At 48.1% G+C, this 13,747-nt stretch overlaps 1 protein-coding gene across 5 annotated transcripts in view; it reads right to left on the reverse strand.

Annotated features, from left to right (window-relative positions):
• Positions 1-13,747, reverse strand: part of CRTC3 (CREB regulated transcription coactivator 3) — a 1,114,890-nt gene that overhangs the window by 56,963 nt on the left and 1,044,180 nt on the right. For all 5 annotated transcript variants that reach the window (XM_085644305.1, XM_085644304.1, XM_085644303.1 and 2 more), the window contains 2 exons: positions 5,660-5,851; positions 5,496-5,573 (listed from right to left, as the gene is read on the reverse strand). In XM_085644305.1, the coding sequence (XP_085500431.1) occupies positions 5,496-5,573; positions 5,660-5,851 (270 nt within the window). The remainder of the gene's footprint in view (positions 1-5,495; positions 5,574-5,659; positions 5,852-13,747) is intronic.

Consider the following 13,747-nt stretch of genomic DNA (forward strand, 5'->3'; position numbering starts at 1 on the left):
AAACCAACCTCCATGAAGGAATGAAAGCCGTCGCCGATTGGATGAAGAACAGTCGACTGAAGCTGAACTCAGACAAGATGGAGGTCCTCATCCTCGGATCCACCCCCACAGCCTGGGACGACTCCTGGTGGCCGACCGCACTAGGAACAGCTCCAACACCCACCAACCACACACACAACCAAGGGTCATCCTCGACTCCATCCTCTCCATGACAAAGCTGGTCAACGTCGTCTCCTCCTCCTGCTTCAACACCCTCTGCATGCTCCTCAAGATTTACAAGTGGATCCCCACCGAAACGAGAAGAATGGTCACCCAGGCCCTCGTCAGCAGCAGGTTGGACTACGGAAACGCCCTCTAAGCAGGAGCCCCAGCCAAACTCCTGAAACGACTTCAGCGCATTCAGAATGCCTCTGCACGCCTGATCCTCGACACCCCTCGCCGAAGCCACATCACACCCCACCTGAGAGACCTGCACTGGCTATCCGTCAGCAAGAGGAAAACTTTCAAGCTCCTCATCCACACACACAAGGCACTCCACAACACCGGACCAGCGTACCTCAACAGCTTCTACACCCCCACTCACCAGCTTTGCGCCGCCGACCTCGCCCTCGCCACAGGTCCCCGCATTCAAAGAGCGACCTTCGGCGGTAGATCGTTCTCCCACCTCGCTGCCAAGACCTGGAACACCCTCCCCATCCACCTACTGCAGACCCAAGACCTTCTGACCTTCAGAAGAGTCCTCAAGACCTGGCTTTTTGAGCAGTAGCAGCAGTTCCCCCCCCCCCCCCAGCGCCTTGATTGATTGATTGATTGGGTCAATCCAAGGCTGCACATGCTGTTGAGGAAGTGTGCGGTACTGTTGTCTTTAGGGTCATTGATGTGGAAATTTAGGTTACAGAGTAAGATGTAGTCCTTGGAGTCTACGGCTATGGGTGCCAAGAAGTCTGCAATGGTGTAGCAAAAGCTGGAGCATGGGGCTGAGTGTGGATATGTGAGGGTGCCTCTGATGTTTGTCCTGTCGCACATGTGGAACTTGAAGTTGAGATGTTCCATGGGAGCAGTGATGTTGTCAGTGGTGGTGCACTGTAAAGTCGCTTTGTGGCTGATAACTGTTCCTCCTGCCGGCTTGCTAGTGCGGTCCTGGTGAGTGATTTTGTATCCTTCGATGATCGCTGTGATAATTTCTGGGGCAAATGTGGGGTTGAGCCCGGTCTTGTTGGGGAAGACTATGTCTGGTGTGAGGGTGGCGAGGAGGTCCCATAATTTGGTGGAATGCTTGCATAGTGAGCATCTATTGAGAAGGGTGCCTGCGAGTTGGTGTTTTTGTTCATGTGGTGTGTTCGGGGTGCGGCTCACCAGTGGGCTTGTATATGTGCTGTGGCAGTGGGTGCAGGTGAAAGGTCCTACTGTGTAAAGTGGGTCGACACAGTGGCAGTGTTTGTTGTGGCTTCTGGGGTCGAGGGTATAGAGCTTGGCGATGGTGTATCTGTGGGAGTCAGAAGGGCCAGGGTAGTGGCGCTGGGATTGGTTCAGGGGATGGGAAGCGACAGGCTTACCTTTGGCGGGGTTGCGCTGCTGCATGCATTAAGTAGGTTCTGGGGTGGGCGGGGATTCTGGTGGCGGGAAAAACGGTGAGTGGGAAAACCCAGGCAGCAGCAGTATCACTGGATCAGTCTGAAATTAACAGGAACTGGAGGCCATAGGCAAGTGGAACTAGGTGCCTACTGATGCGGTGACACTGCAGCCTACATTAAGTGGGTCCTGGGGAGGGCAGGGCTTCTGCGTGAAGAACGGCAAGTGGCAAAACCCCCGTGGGGAAATCCAGAATGGGATGGTAGCATTGGAATGGTCTGGAACAAGCAGGAACTGAAGACCATATGCAAGTGGCAGGCTAGGTGTCCAGGTGCCTACTGTTGCGGTTGCGCTCAGCCTGGATTAAGTAGGTCCTGGGGGGGCGGGGCTTTTATTGGTGGGAAGAACGGTGAGTGGGAAAACCCCGACAGGAAAACCCAGACAGTGACAATGTCAATGGATCAGTCCAGAACAAGCAGGAACTGGAGGCCACAGGCAGGTGCCAGTCTAGGTGTGCCTTTGAAATTTTAATAATGCACTGAATGTTTAGCATTGGTATCAGCCCAACTACCCTGCTTTGGGATTATAAAATGGAGCAGTCCTGCAGCTCACTGAACATTGTTTGGACTGTGGGACTACAGGAACAGACTAAAGATAACCCTTCTGAAGCTCTGACTGCCTGTCCTTAAGCTGCTGCTGTGCTAGCCCCGAGTCAAATCCCAAGCAAGACTAGGGAGTCCTGTACCTCAGAAGACAGACTTTGACTGCTCTACCACTGGCCCTAAGAGACAGGTTGCTGAAGAATCCTCCATTTAGACCCACACAGTTGCACTGCTGAGGGGTCTTTGGAGGACCTGCCCCCTTTCTCCACCACTCCGCAAACGTGCCTTCTAGGCGCACTACGGGTTAGGGGATAAAGTCTGCCTTACTCCTGAGGGTCCTTGGGGGCTAACTACCCCTCCTGTTACCAGCATTAAGCCCCACACAGCTGTATTGCTAAGTGGTTGTGGTGGGCAAGTCCCCTTTCCACTCTGCAAACCCACCTCACAGCACACTACTGCTTGGGGAAAGAAGACCACTATAGTCATGTGGCCCTCAGAGCCAAGGGTACTGCATTCCCCAGCAAGCAGTGTGCCAGGAAGCGCGATTACAGATTGGTGCGAAAAGGGGCTCTGGCCTCTGGCAGCTTTTTTTCTTTGTTTTTTAAATTATACGTGAAAGGGGCGGTTAGCCCTGAGAACCCATCTTCTGGGTCCAGCCCATTATTAATATAGATTTTTTTTAAAACATGGGTGGGGCTGCGCGTCCTCCCAGGCCAATATTGGCTCCAGGGACCCCATTCCCCGGGGCCCGGCCATAATTCTGGGTGCCGTGGTCCTACTGAGGGCACCCAGTTTCTTGCATTGGGGACCTCGAGGGGAGCCTGAAGGCCCCCACGATCCATGCTGGCTCCCCGCATCCTGTCGGAGCTGGCATTGCTTTTGGACAAAGGCATCTCCTAAACATGCAGCTCCCTCTATCCAAACACAATTCTGTTTTGCTTTGTGCAAGCAGAGCGGAGCAGAGTTTGTTATGGATTGACGACAGTAAGCCATAGCAAGCTGCAATGTCCCGGGGTGGGCACCCTGGGACGCTGCAGGAACTAAACATGGTGAGTGGCAGTCCCCAGGGCCATTATTGGCTCCTAGAGCAGGTCCATGTGACCCCCCCCCCCCTTCCTTTGGTTTGGATAGTTTTATTCAAATTTGTCCAAGGGAGGTGGCGGTTCCTGGGGCAGCGCGGTGCGCATGGTCTCCCGTATTTATTTTAGCTAAAGCCACAGGAGGTGGCGGTCCGCGTAGCCCCCCGCAATATTCAAATTTGAAGCCCCGGGAAGGTGGCGGCCCCTGGGGCTGCTGTGGATACATGGTTCCACCCGCGCACTTGAGGAAAAATAAAAATAAATGCTTTTAACCCCCAAAGGGTCCCTGTGGAACATATCTGGGGAGGGCCAGAGCATTCCTAAACTGCCCCTTTAGTCAAAAAAGGTGGTGCGGAGATTTCCTACGTAATGTGTAGTTGCTCCTAATATGTCAACATGTTTCGATGCGAAGCATCTTCATCAGGAGAGGGCAAAGATCCCTCCTATGTAGAGAGCGTGCACTTGTTTACATGACTATAAACATAAGTGAGGATGCAATTAATAATGCATTAATATACAATACCTAATAGTATACTTGTATGTTTATGTGTATGTGAGGATACTACCTCATGAACCTTGAAAACGGGTGGAAAAGTCAAGGAGCCTCAATGGTGCCCTTACACAGACTTTACTCGATGTGCGTCCATCCCGCGGTTCCGGAAATCTCCGCACCACCTTTTTTTACTAGTACCAGCCTCCCTTGACATATTAAAGTTTTTTTGTCTTAAGAGGCCAGGTCCTTTTTAACACACATACTAACATTTACCTCAGACCCTCCCTTTGCATTACACATAGCACTTTATCATCAGTGCTCCCGCGCAGTCGCAGGTCGTAGCACGCACCGTAGCGGGGCGGGAAGACCCCTATGATGAAGCATGACACCATGGGCCATTCTTGGTGTGTGAGGGGTATTTAAACAACACAGTGTGTGTCCAACCATAGTGGGATATGCACACATCACTACCTTAGTGTTTTGAATCCAGGTTATCTGTTTCCTTTCACTCTCTTCCTCCAGGGGTGGATCCTTATGTTTGATATCTGATGCCAGAATATATTCAGTAGCTATGGGAGCAGCCTCACCCTGACAATGCTTTTTACAAGCGTTCTCTGCTGACAGTATGAAACTCTACCTTTCCCTCTCTTTCACTCTCTATCTCATCCTCCCTTTGTTTACTCTACCTCTCACTAATATACACAAATAACTATCTCTGTATACCATCTCGCTCTCCCGTTCTATCACTTTCACTGTTGCACTTATTCTCACATTAGTAAAACACATTTCCATTACAGCGCCAATAGCTCTAACACCCAAACAAAATGTGAGAACTATTGCATTGCAAATACTTGTTTTAACCCCTTCGCTGCTGCGGACATTCCGCTGCAGCGCTGGGGGGGGCAGGGGGGCAGCGCGGCGGGCCTGTGCTCATGACGGAGCCGCTCCGTCATGAGCCACAGTTGAGCTGTGCTCATGACGGAACGGTTCCGTCATGACTCCGCCCATTTGCGTTGTCGCCCCGCACAGGCGGGGAAACAGCGCCGCGCAGGCGGAGCGGCCGCCGGCAGGATTGTCATGACGGAACCGTTCCGTCATGAGCACACGACAACCGTGGCTCATGACGGAACGGTTCCGTCATGAGCAGGGAAGGGGTTAACATGCGGAGTAGTATTTACAAACTCCTCTCTCTTTGCATTCAGAGACAGAAAAATAAAGTGAAACAAAATATAAGTATCAGTGAATGAACTTCACACATTCAACAGACAGGAAAGAAAAATTAAGCATGTTTTTTTATAACTCTTAAGTGTGATGGATGCAAAGATTCTAATAGGACCATAACAAATCAAAACACTTTACTTGGTGATGCACAAATGATAAATATTCACTAAAACCATAGGGCCACACATCAAATGTGTGCAATCTAGTTTTATCTGTAAAACTGTATGTGTGTGCAAATGTAATAGCTATTTCAATGGAAACTGCTGTCAGTAAATGATAGTCCACTGCCACACAATGCTTTAGTTACATTAAAAATCGCCTGCCTCATGTCCCTTAAAGATAGATGGGTCACAAGCCTTGGGTCAAAAGGTTGTGGTTCTAAAATGTTAAGGAAGCACTGGTTTAGTACCACTGGAATTACAAAAAAAACCCTGCAATAGAATCCAATATTTGAAAATGTTGATTTAAAAAAAATATATATATTTTTCAATGATATTACAGAAGTAGATTGCTAAAAGATATTCTTACCTGTTGGTACATATATTTCCCATGCCGTGGTGACTGCTGATCGAAAAGCGTATCCCCAAAGAAGCTTGCCAATGATGTCTTAAGAAAACAAGAATACAGTCAATGTATTTAATCATCAGTGGTAGCAGATTTTTCATGAAAATCTTTGATTCTAACATACTTACAGTGGCCAAGTTCAGATCAAGGTTTGGACATGCCACTGGAGACAATGGCTGGTGATGATACCCATAGGACTCCTGTAGCTCTTCCTTTTGCTGCAGCTGAAGCGGCTGTTGGGACTGCTCTTGGTACAATGGGTAAGGTGGTGGGGGCTCCAAAGGAGGGAGAGAAAGAGGACTTCTGTCGGTGCTGGATCCCTGAAAATCGGAGTGATGCTGAATTAATGTTAGTTATGTGAATGCCTTCAAATACAGGTTTAATGTTCAACTGATTTCTTTGTTGAACTGAAGCACTGCAGATGGCTACAATACAATTTAATGAATGACAATAAAAGTGTAAGAAACGTAATCCGCAAAAAGAAAAGACAAATCATACTGAAGTCCTAAGAAAGTTTTTATATGTTTACACCTACTCCCTTTGTATTTTCAGCATTATTGATAATCTTCTCATTTTCTAAAGTAAAGATTATGTTGATATGGTCAGCTGTACTGTGCTAGCTGTTATGGCAATCAGAGGGTTGGAATCTACGGGACCCCAGGAGGGACTCCCTCTCGTTCGGGTGATTCATAGTCTCCTCAATACACATGATCCCACAATCCAAAACAGTATAATATTTGTGCAAGACTGTAACTGGTAACTTGCTCTTGCTATACACTTTTAACTGCGGTAGAACTCTGGTAGACATACCGACATGGAGGCTGCAACTCTTTTCATTCATGTTCCTCCTGTTTAAAGTAATGGTCCAAGATGCAATAATTGACTATTCAAGGGACAATGAGGAACCAGTGGGTGTTATCAAATACTTTCGGAGGTATTCAAAGTGGCAATCAGGGAGGTGTGCCTGAAGAACAAGTTATTTACTTTTGCTAACGCTCTTTCTGGTAAAGGCTATCTAGCCATAGATTTACCACCTTTTGAATTTTCTCCAAGCATCAGACTGGAGAAAAACTTTTCAGTAGTACCACTGCGAGCCGGTAGGTGGTGCTGTGTGGATTTACACAGACGCCACTCTGTTCCAGAAATAATATGTGGAGTCTGTATAGGTGCCACTCCTATGCGCTGACATGAGGTGCTTTTGCGAGTGTCTGTCCCAGACACAGATAACTAAAAGTAGATTGGTGCGACTAGTGTGCACATTCCTGGACTTGGGATCTTATTAATGAATAGAATCCAACCACAGAGTGGGGAGAACAAAAGGGTCAGTGAAGAATCTGCAGCTAGATAGAGTCTATGAGAAAGAGCATTATCGAAGGTAAGTATCTTATTCTTCTAATAGAGACTTGGAACTGCAGATTCCTCATTTGTTTAATATATACCAATGCAGTATCTATCTCTGTGCAAGAGATGCCTTGGGAACTCCAAAGTGCAAGTGCTGACTGTGTGTTCGCCATTTGCAAAAGAGACCTATCACCTCTGGGTGTAATTGCAACTTGTGATACACTAGGCACCAACCTGTGCCTGTCTGCCTTCATATTCAATGATCCTGCAAGGTGGTTTACCACCAGGAAAATTAATTGAGGGTCTAGCTATTTCCAGAAGCGCAGGGCCTCCTGTCACATAGTCCGTGACTTCAGTCCGCCATGCTTGTTGCAATACTACATGGTGTTGTCCACGAGCACCTGTACGAGCCTTCCCGTTCTGGATGGAAGGAAGGTTGTCAACGCCTGGTGGATGGGTCCAGAAGGTTGACATGAAGACAGGACCCTGCAGCAGATCAGAGAACTCTGATCTCCACCTCTTCCAGATGGCCACCCAACCCAGAAGCGATGCATCAGTTACCACTGTGAGCTCTAGGTGGGAAAGCGAAGGGGGCTTACCGCTGACCCAATCGTGGTCCAGTAACCACCAACGTAGATCTTTTGCAGTCTCCTCTGAAATCTGAACATGGCCCCTTGATATTGGGCCCACTGAGACTTTAGATTCCACTGCAGGGCCCGCATATGCCACCTCGCTTGCTTGCAGGAGGCCATCAGTCCTTTTAGCCTCAGGGTCGACCTCACTGAAATCCAGGACAAGGCTGAGAGATTGGGATCATGACCTGGACTCTCTTACCTGGGAGAAAGGCACAAAACCAAATTGTGTTCACAATGGCTTTGATGAAAAGAAGCATCTGAGGAACAGTCAGGTGTTGCTTTGACACGTTAATAGTGAACCCCAAAGATAACAGAGGAACCAATATTGTAGTCCAAGTACTCTGGAGGTGGTTGACGACTGCCTAGGATAAGCCCGCCTTTAACAGCCAGTTGTCCAGGTAGGGGAAGACTGGGAGCACAGCAAATTGAAAATGCTCCTGTTCGCCACGAACCGCAGAAAGCACTGATCGGCCTGCAGGATGGTTATATGGAAATAGGTAACCTGCAGGTCAAACTCTGCCATCCAGTCTCCAGGGTTAAGGGCAGACAAGACCAGGGCCAGTGTGCGCATTTTGAAATTCTTTTTAAAGAGCGCAGATCTAAAACAGGATGAAGTTCTCTGACCTTTTTGCGCACTAGAAAGTAGAGGGAATAACAACCATGACCCACTTCAGGCACAGGCACCTCCCTGATAGCCCCCTTTTGCCAAAAGAGCTTGAACTTCCTGCTGCAAACAGAAAGTTGGGCCTTGATCAGTTGCTAGGGGTGTGGTGGAAGGTATGGCAGTGTGAAAAGTAAAGGTAGGGCATAGCCCTTACAAACAATTTGGAGGACCCACCTGTCCGTTGCCATGGCCTGCCAACCTGCAAGAATCGTCTGCTCCTGTCTCCACCCAGGTGGCTGTGCTCTGCTAAGGTTATGCTAAAGAGGTTTGGCACGTGGGGCTGTGGGGAGGGGGTGGCCTGGGTAGCCCATTGACCTTTACCTCGTGGATGGTGGGCACAACGGGCTCGACCACCAAACTCTTGGGCACCTTCTGGAGTTTGGATTGGCTGGTGGTATGACTACAAAGCCACAAAAGAAGGGTTATAGCTGATGGGGTCAGTAAAGTGGAGAAGACAAGCCCAGGGAGCGTGCTGAGGCTCTGTTCTCCTTTTTTTTTTTTTTTTTACTTTATCATTTTATTTAACAGCGTACATGAGTTTGTGATGCATAAATTTGCAGGTACACTTCTCGCAGGTTCAAAAAAGAATATAAAACAAACAAATAAACAAGCATGATGAAACTGTTATACATGAATAAATGCATTCCCTTATCTGGCATAATTAGTGAACATTTTGAATCGTGTTTCATGATTTCCCTACTTTTCTGTGCCTTCATCTCTTTTGCCCGTCCAATGCCTGCGTGTGCCACTAAATACCCCCGCAACTTCTCTAATTTGCTATGTCACCCCGCTGTCTGCGCGTTCTGACTTGCTCCCTGTCCCTCTTGACTGGACAGCGTGTCTGATGTGTCTTGCAGTCGAAGATATTCCCTAAGGGTTTGCCATATATTCCTGGGTCGCAAAGTGGGCGGCTGTAATTCTGCATAGAGTTCGCTCGTGGTGACGCAATATGTCATGCTCTTAAGCCAGCTTTTGACATTGGGTTTCTGCCTGGTGCCTCAACGAAGAACTATTTCACGTTTTGCCAGTAGCATGGCGAATGCTATGAATCTGCGTGTCCTTTTGGGCAACGATTCTACATGGCCCATCAGTGCAAACAAGGCAGTTGCTGACACTTGTATTCCCACCATCTGTTGTACAAAACTGTATATTTCCTGCCAATAGGCACTGATTATGCCACAGGACCAAGTCATGTGGAAGAAAGATGCTGCCTGTAAATTACATTTGGGACAATGTGTGAAAGTGGTACTCTTTATCCTGACCTTCTGCTGTGGTGTGACGTAGGCCCTCCTGAGCATTTTGAATTGTAATAATTTGTGTCTGTGGTTGCAAGAAACTAGTTTGATTTATTTGCAACACCCTTTCCAGATGTCGTCTGTTAGTGGTTGTTCTATATCAGCAGCCCAGGCTTTTCTGACCTTAGCATCTCGCTGTGGTATCAACGCGAGGCAGGCTTTGTATAGTCTATAAGTAATGTGTTCGCCACCAGTGTCTGTTATTACTAACGTAAGTTGACTAAACTCTTCCGGTTCTAGAGGATACGTTGATACCGTGCCTCTAAGAGCGCTCTGCAAATGGGTCAATACAAAATGGTCCATAAAGGTGGCTGCCGTGAAAAGCGGGTCCTCAGTACGAATAAAAACATGGCCTCCCGTTAATAAGTCCCCAATAGATTGTAGTCCCAGCCGGGAGAGAGAGTGCTGAGTTCCAGCTTCTATTGTGGGGGGGGTGGAGGGGGAGGCAGTGATTCATAGATAGAGGTAGTCCTGGAGAGTACAACGTTGACCCTCCTGTTTTCATGAGTAGCTTTCTCCATGCCCAGCAAGTAGTAGATAGTGGTTGAATATAGTGTGGGTCCCATGGTATCCCTACAGGCGGTAGTGCATTCAATGATGTGGGGTCAGCTAAATCTCTCTCTGGTTTGGCATAGGGTATGCATGCGTCAGGGTGTTACCAATGATATGCATATCCGCTCTGTGCTACTAAAAAAGTAAAGCTGCATGTCCGGTACTCCAAAACCCCCTCTTTCGTATGGAAGCGTCAAGGTGTCTAAATAGACTTTAGGCTGTTTCCCTCCCCATACCAACTTTATGAGGTGTGTGCGGAGTTGCATAAAAAATAGATTGGTCAACGGAATGGGAATGTTGGTGAATAAATAGAGAAAGCGAGGCAATATCACCATCTTTACAATGGCTATACGTCCGGCCATTGATAACGGTAGTTTAACCCACTGTTCCACTTGGGTCTGTAAGCGGCTCAGAGCTGGGCCGTAATTTAAACGCAATACCTGCTCTCGGTCTCTATGTAAATATGTTCCCAAATATTTGATATCCGCTTCACACCACTGTACCGGGAACTCCCCACACTCGCGATTCTGAACGTCCGTCAGGGGGAAAAGTTCTGATTTACCCCAGTTGATTTTGAGGCCGAACAATGCACCGAAACACTCTACTTCTTTTATTAACGGTGGTAGATTCTCTTCGGGTTTCCTAACATACAATGCCACGTCGTCGGCGTATAACGTCACCAGCACTGGGCCATGCTTAAATTGGAGCCCTCTATGTAGATGATCTTTCTGAAAATAACGTATAAGGGGGTCCATAGCAAATCTAAAATGTATGGAGGATAGAGGGCAGCCCTGCCGGGTACCTCTAGACACTGTGAATGGTTCCGTTATCATGCCATTGAAGCGGATGCAGGCTGATGTGCCTGCGTAAAGTAGTCTCACCAAATCTGTGAAGCTCTTCGGAATGCCCATCTTAGTCAACACGGCGTGCAGAAAGGGCCACTCCACAGAGTCGAATGCCTTCTCTGCATCCAAAAAGGGAGCGATTGCAGGTGTGTCGGGATTTATTCTGTTAGCTACTGAAAAGAATATCCCAAGATTAAGCACAGTGGACCTGTGCCGCACGAATCCAGATTGGGTGGCTGCTATGATCGGCTCCATTGAGAGTAATAATCTAGTTGCCATCATTTTGGCCAAGATTTTATAGTCAAAATCTAAAAGTGATAACGGACGATACGATCCGCACTTCTCAAGATCTTTACCGGGCTTGGGGAGTAGTATCAGCACCGCTTTCCTAAATGAGGGTGGGAGGGTGCCAGTTTCCAATGCTTCAGCATAGACTTCAAGGAGCTGTGGGGCTAGAAGTGTTTTGTAAAAAATCCCGGGAAACCCGTCCAATCCAGGAGCTTTAGAATCATCAATTGTTTCAATGGCTTGTTCCATCTCTTCAACTGAGTAAGGTTCGCTTAGGAATTTCCAATCTGCGTTCGGGAGCCAGACCATGGCGATCTCGTCCAGGTACTTCTTAATGTCAGCCATATTGCATCTGACTTATTGGCATATAGCTCTGTGTAGTTTGTCAGGAGTGTACGTCCAATGGCGGTATTCCCAGCTATGATCTGCCCTTCCTCGTCGCGTAGTTTGGTGATGTAATTCTGAGTATAACTGGGCTTGAGCAGCCTCGCTAGCGTGCGGCCTGGTCTTTCCCCTTCCCCATACCTATGAGCTGCGGCATACTTCCCTAAGTAGAACGCCGCTCTGCTAGCTTCATTTTTTTGTTCAAACAAACTTTATTAGGTTTGCAAATCAAAAACATTAGCAGCTTATAAAAGCCTATTCCTAGCAGTACCCCCCTTGAAGGTCCCTACAATTATTCAGTTCTAAGGTCTATGTTTAAAGCCCATTACACATATCAACCATTAAAAATGAGACATGGATAAAGGGGGATGTCCTTCTCTGTTTACCGGTATCCGCAAGCTATAGCTGCATCAAAATTCCTAAAAATTCTAATCTAATAAACTCCCAAACCTCACCCCCACTCTCGTCCCAGGCATGTCACTTCCAGTTTTATGATGTACAATCAATAGACGTCAGCTTTGCATAGTTGGTGGTAGCCCAATAGCCTAAAAATGTGAGTGTGTGCGTGCTGCCATCCCATGATCGCCTATCATGTGTACACCGGGTGTGTTCGCATTACTGCAGCTATGTGCTATTAGGGCACTACTCTAGCTCCGGTATGCCCGGCTAGGTGTCATCCTCGCTATCAGTGTCCGGGTCTTTCAGTAATCCTACCAAGTGCTCCCATGCCCTGGCCACCTCCAACGCCCTCTCACTCCCCGTTCTCTTTGCTAGCTGAAGCCGCACTGTCCAATCACATTCTGCCCATTTGATGAACTCTCTTTTCCATCTAGCTACACCAGGGGCCCCTCTCACTTTCCAGTGCATCGTGATTTCCCTTTTGGCCAGCAATAGGCCCATATCTAAAAAAAAGTTGCTCGTGATCTTAGTTTTAGCCGTTTGGGGGAACCAATGCAGGACACAAGGCCCCATTGCCAGCCCCAGATCTCTGTACGTCACAGCGTTCAACAGGGCGACCACCTCAGTCCATTATCTAGTTAGCAGTGTGCACCCCCAAATCATGTGAGGGAAATCAGCTCCCTCTCTTCGACACCTCGGACATTCATCTGTAACCGTATTAAAGTATGTTTTGTTTTTTGCCGGTGTGAGGTAGGCTTGATGCAAAATATGAAGTGTACCAGTTGAAAACGAGCATTCCTGGTGCTCTTCCACGCCTGTTCCACCATTTCGACCCAGGCCCAATTAACTCTAAGGCCAGACACCTCTCCTAGTTTGTGTAGTAGGGTCTTCGCCCCCAGCAACGCTCGCCCTTTGTCTTCTAAGAACATGAGCAGGTCGTCTGCGTACAAGGCTATATAGTGTGCCTGACCCTGCACCTTTACGCCCCGGTAATATCTCCTGGTCCTAGCCATCGCCGCCAACGGTTCCATGGCAAGTGCAAAAAGAAGCGGGGATAATGGGCACCCCTGCCTCATGCCCCGGCTCACCTCGTAAGCTTCAGATATCACACCACCCGTCCTAACCCGCGCCGTGGAGAACCAAATTGAGCCATGACATGGAACAGCTAGGGCCATTCCAAACTGTCAAACACCTTTTCTATATCAACGGCAAATACTGCAGCAGTGTCTGTTGGGTAAGATTCCGCTTCGAGTACTTGCAGCAATCGCCGAATATTTAATGCTGTATTCCGAGCGGTATTAAAGCCAGCCTGATCCCGATGGATTATGGCTGGCATGTGGAGCAATAGATGAGTGGCCAAGATGCGACTTAGTATCTTATAGTCCGTGTTAAGCATGAATAGTGGACTGCTCAGAATAGGTTAAGTAAAACCCGATCGGAAGGCCGTTTGTTCCCGGCGTTTTATTCCGTGCCATATGTTTAACATCCGCCCGCACTTCCCTAAACTAGCGCCTCCGCCTGATCATCATCTAGCTGTGGAAACTGAAGCTTGCGTGTAAACCCATCTAGGTCATCTCCCGTTCGGACTGTCTTGCTCTTGTATAACTACTTGTAGAAGTCACAGAACAGCTCGTTTATGCCCACTTGAGTGAAGCAAGCGTCCCCCCAGATGTCTCGGATCTCCAATTTCGGCGAACCTCTACGCGACGGGTTGGCCAGCCAGGCCAAAAGAGCACCCGGCTTGTCTCCATCAACATGAGTGCGTGTGATATAAGCCTTGTGATAAAAACATCGCAAACGCTTCACTTGTCCT

The sequence above is a fragment of the Triturus cristatus genome, chromosome 3_1 (assembly GCF_964204655.1).
Source record: "Triturus cristatus chromosome 3_1, aTriCri1.1, whole genome shotgun sequence".
NCBI classification, from domain to species: Eukaryota; Metazoa; Chordata; class Amphibia; order Caudata; family Salamandridae; genus Triturus; species Triturus cristatus.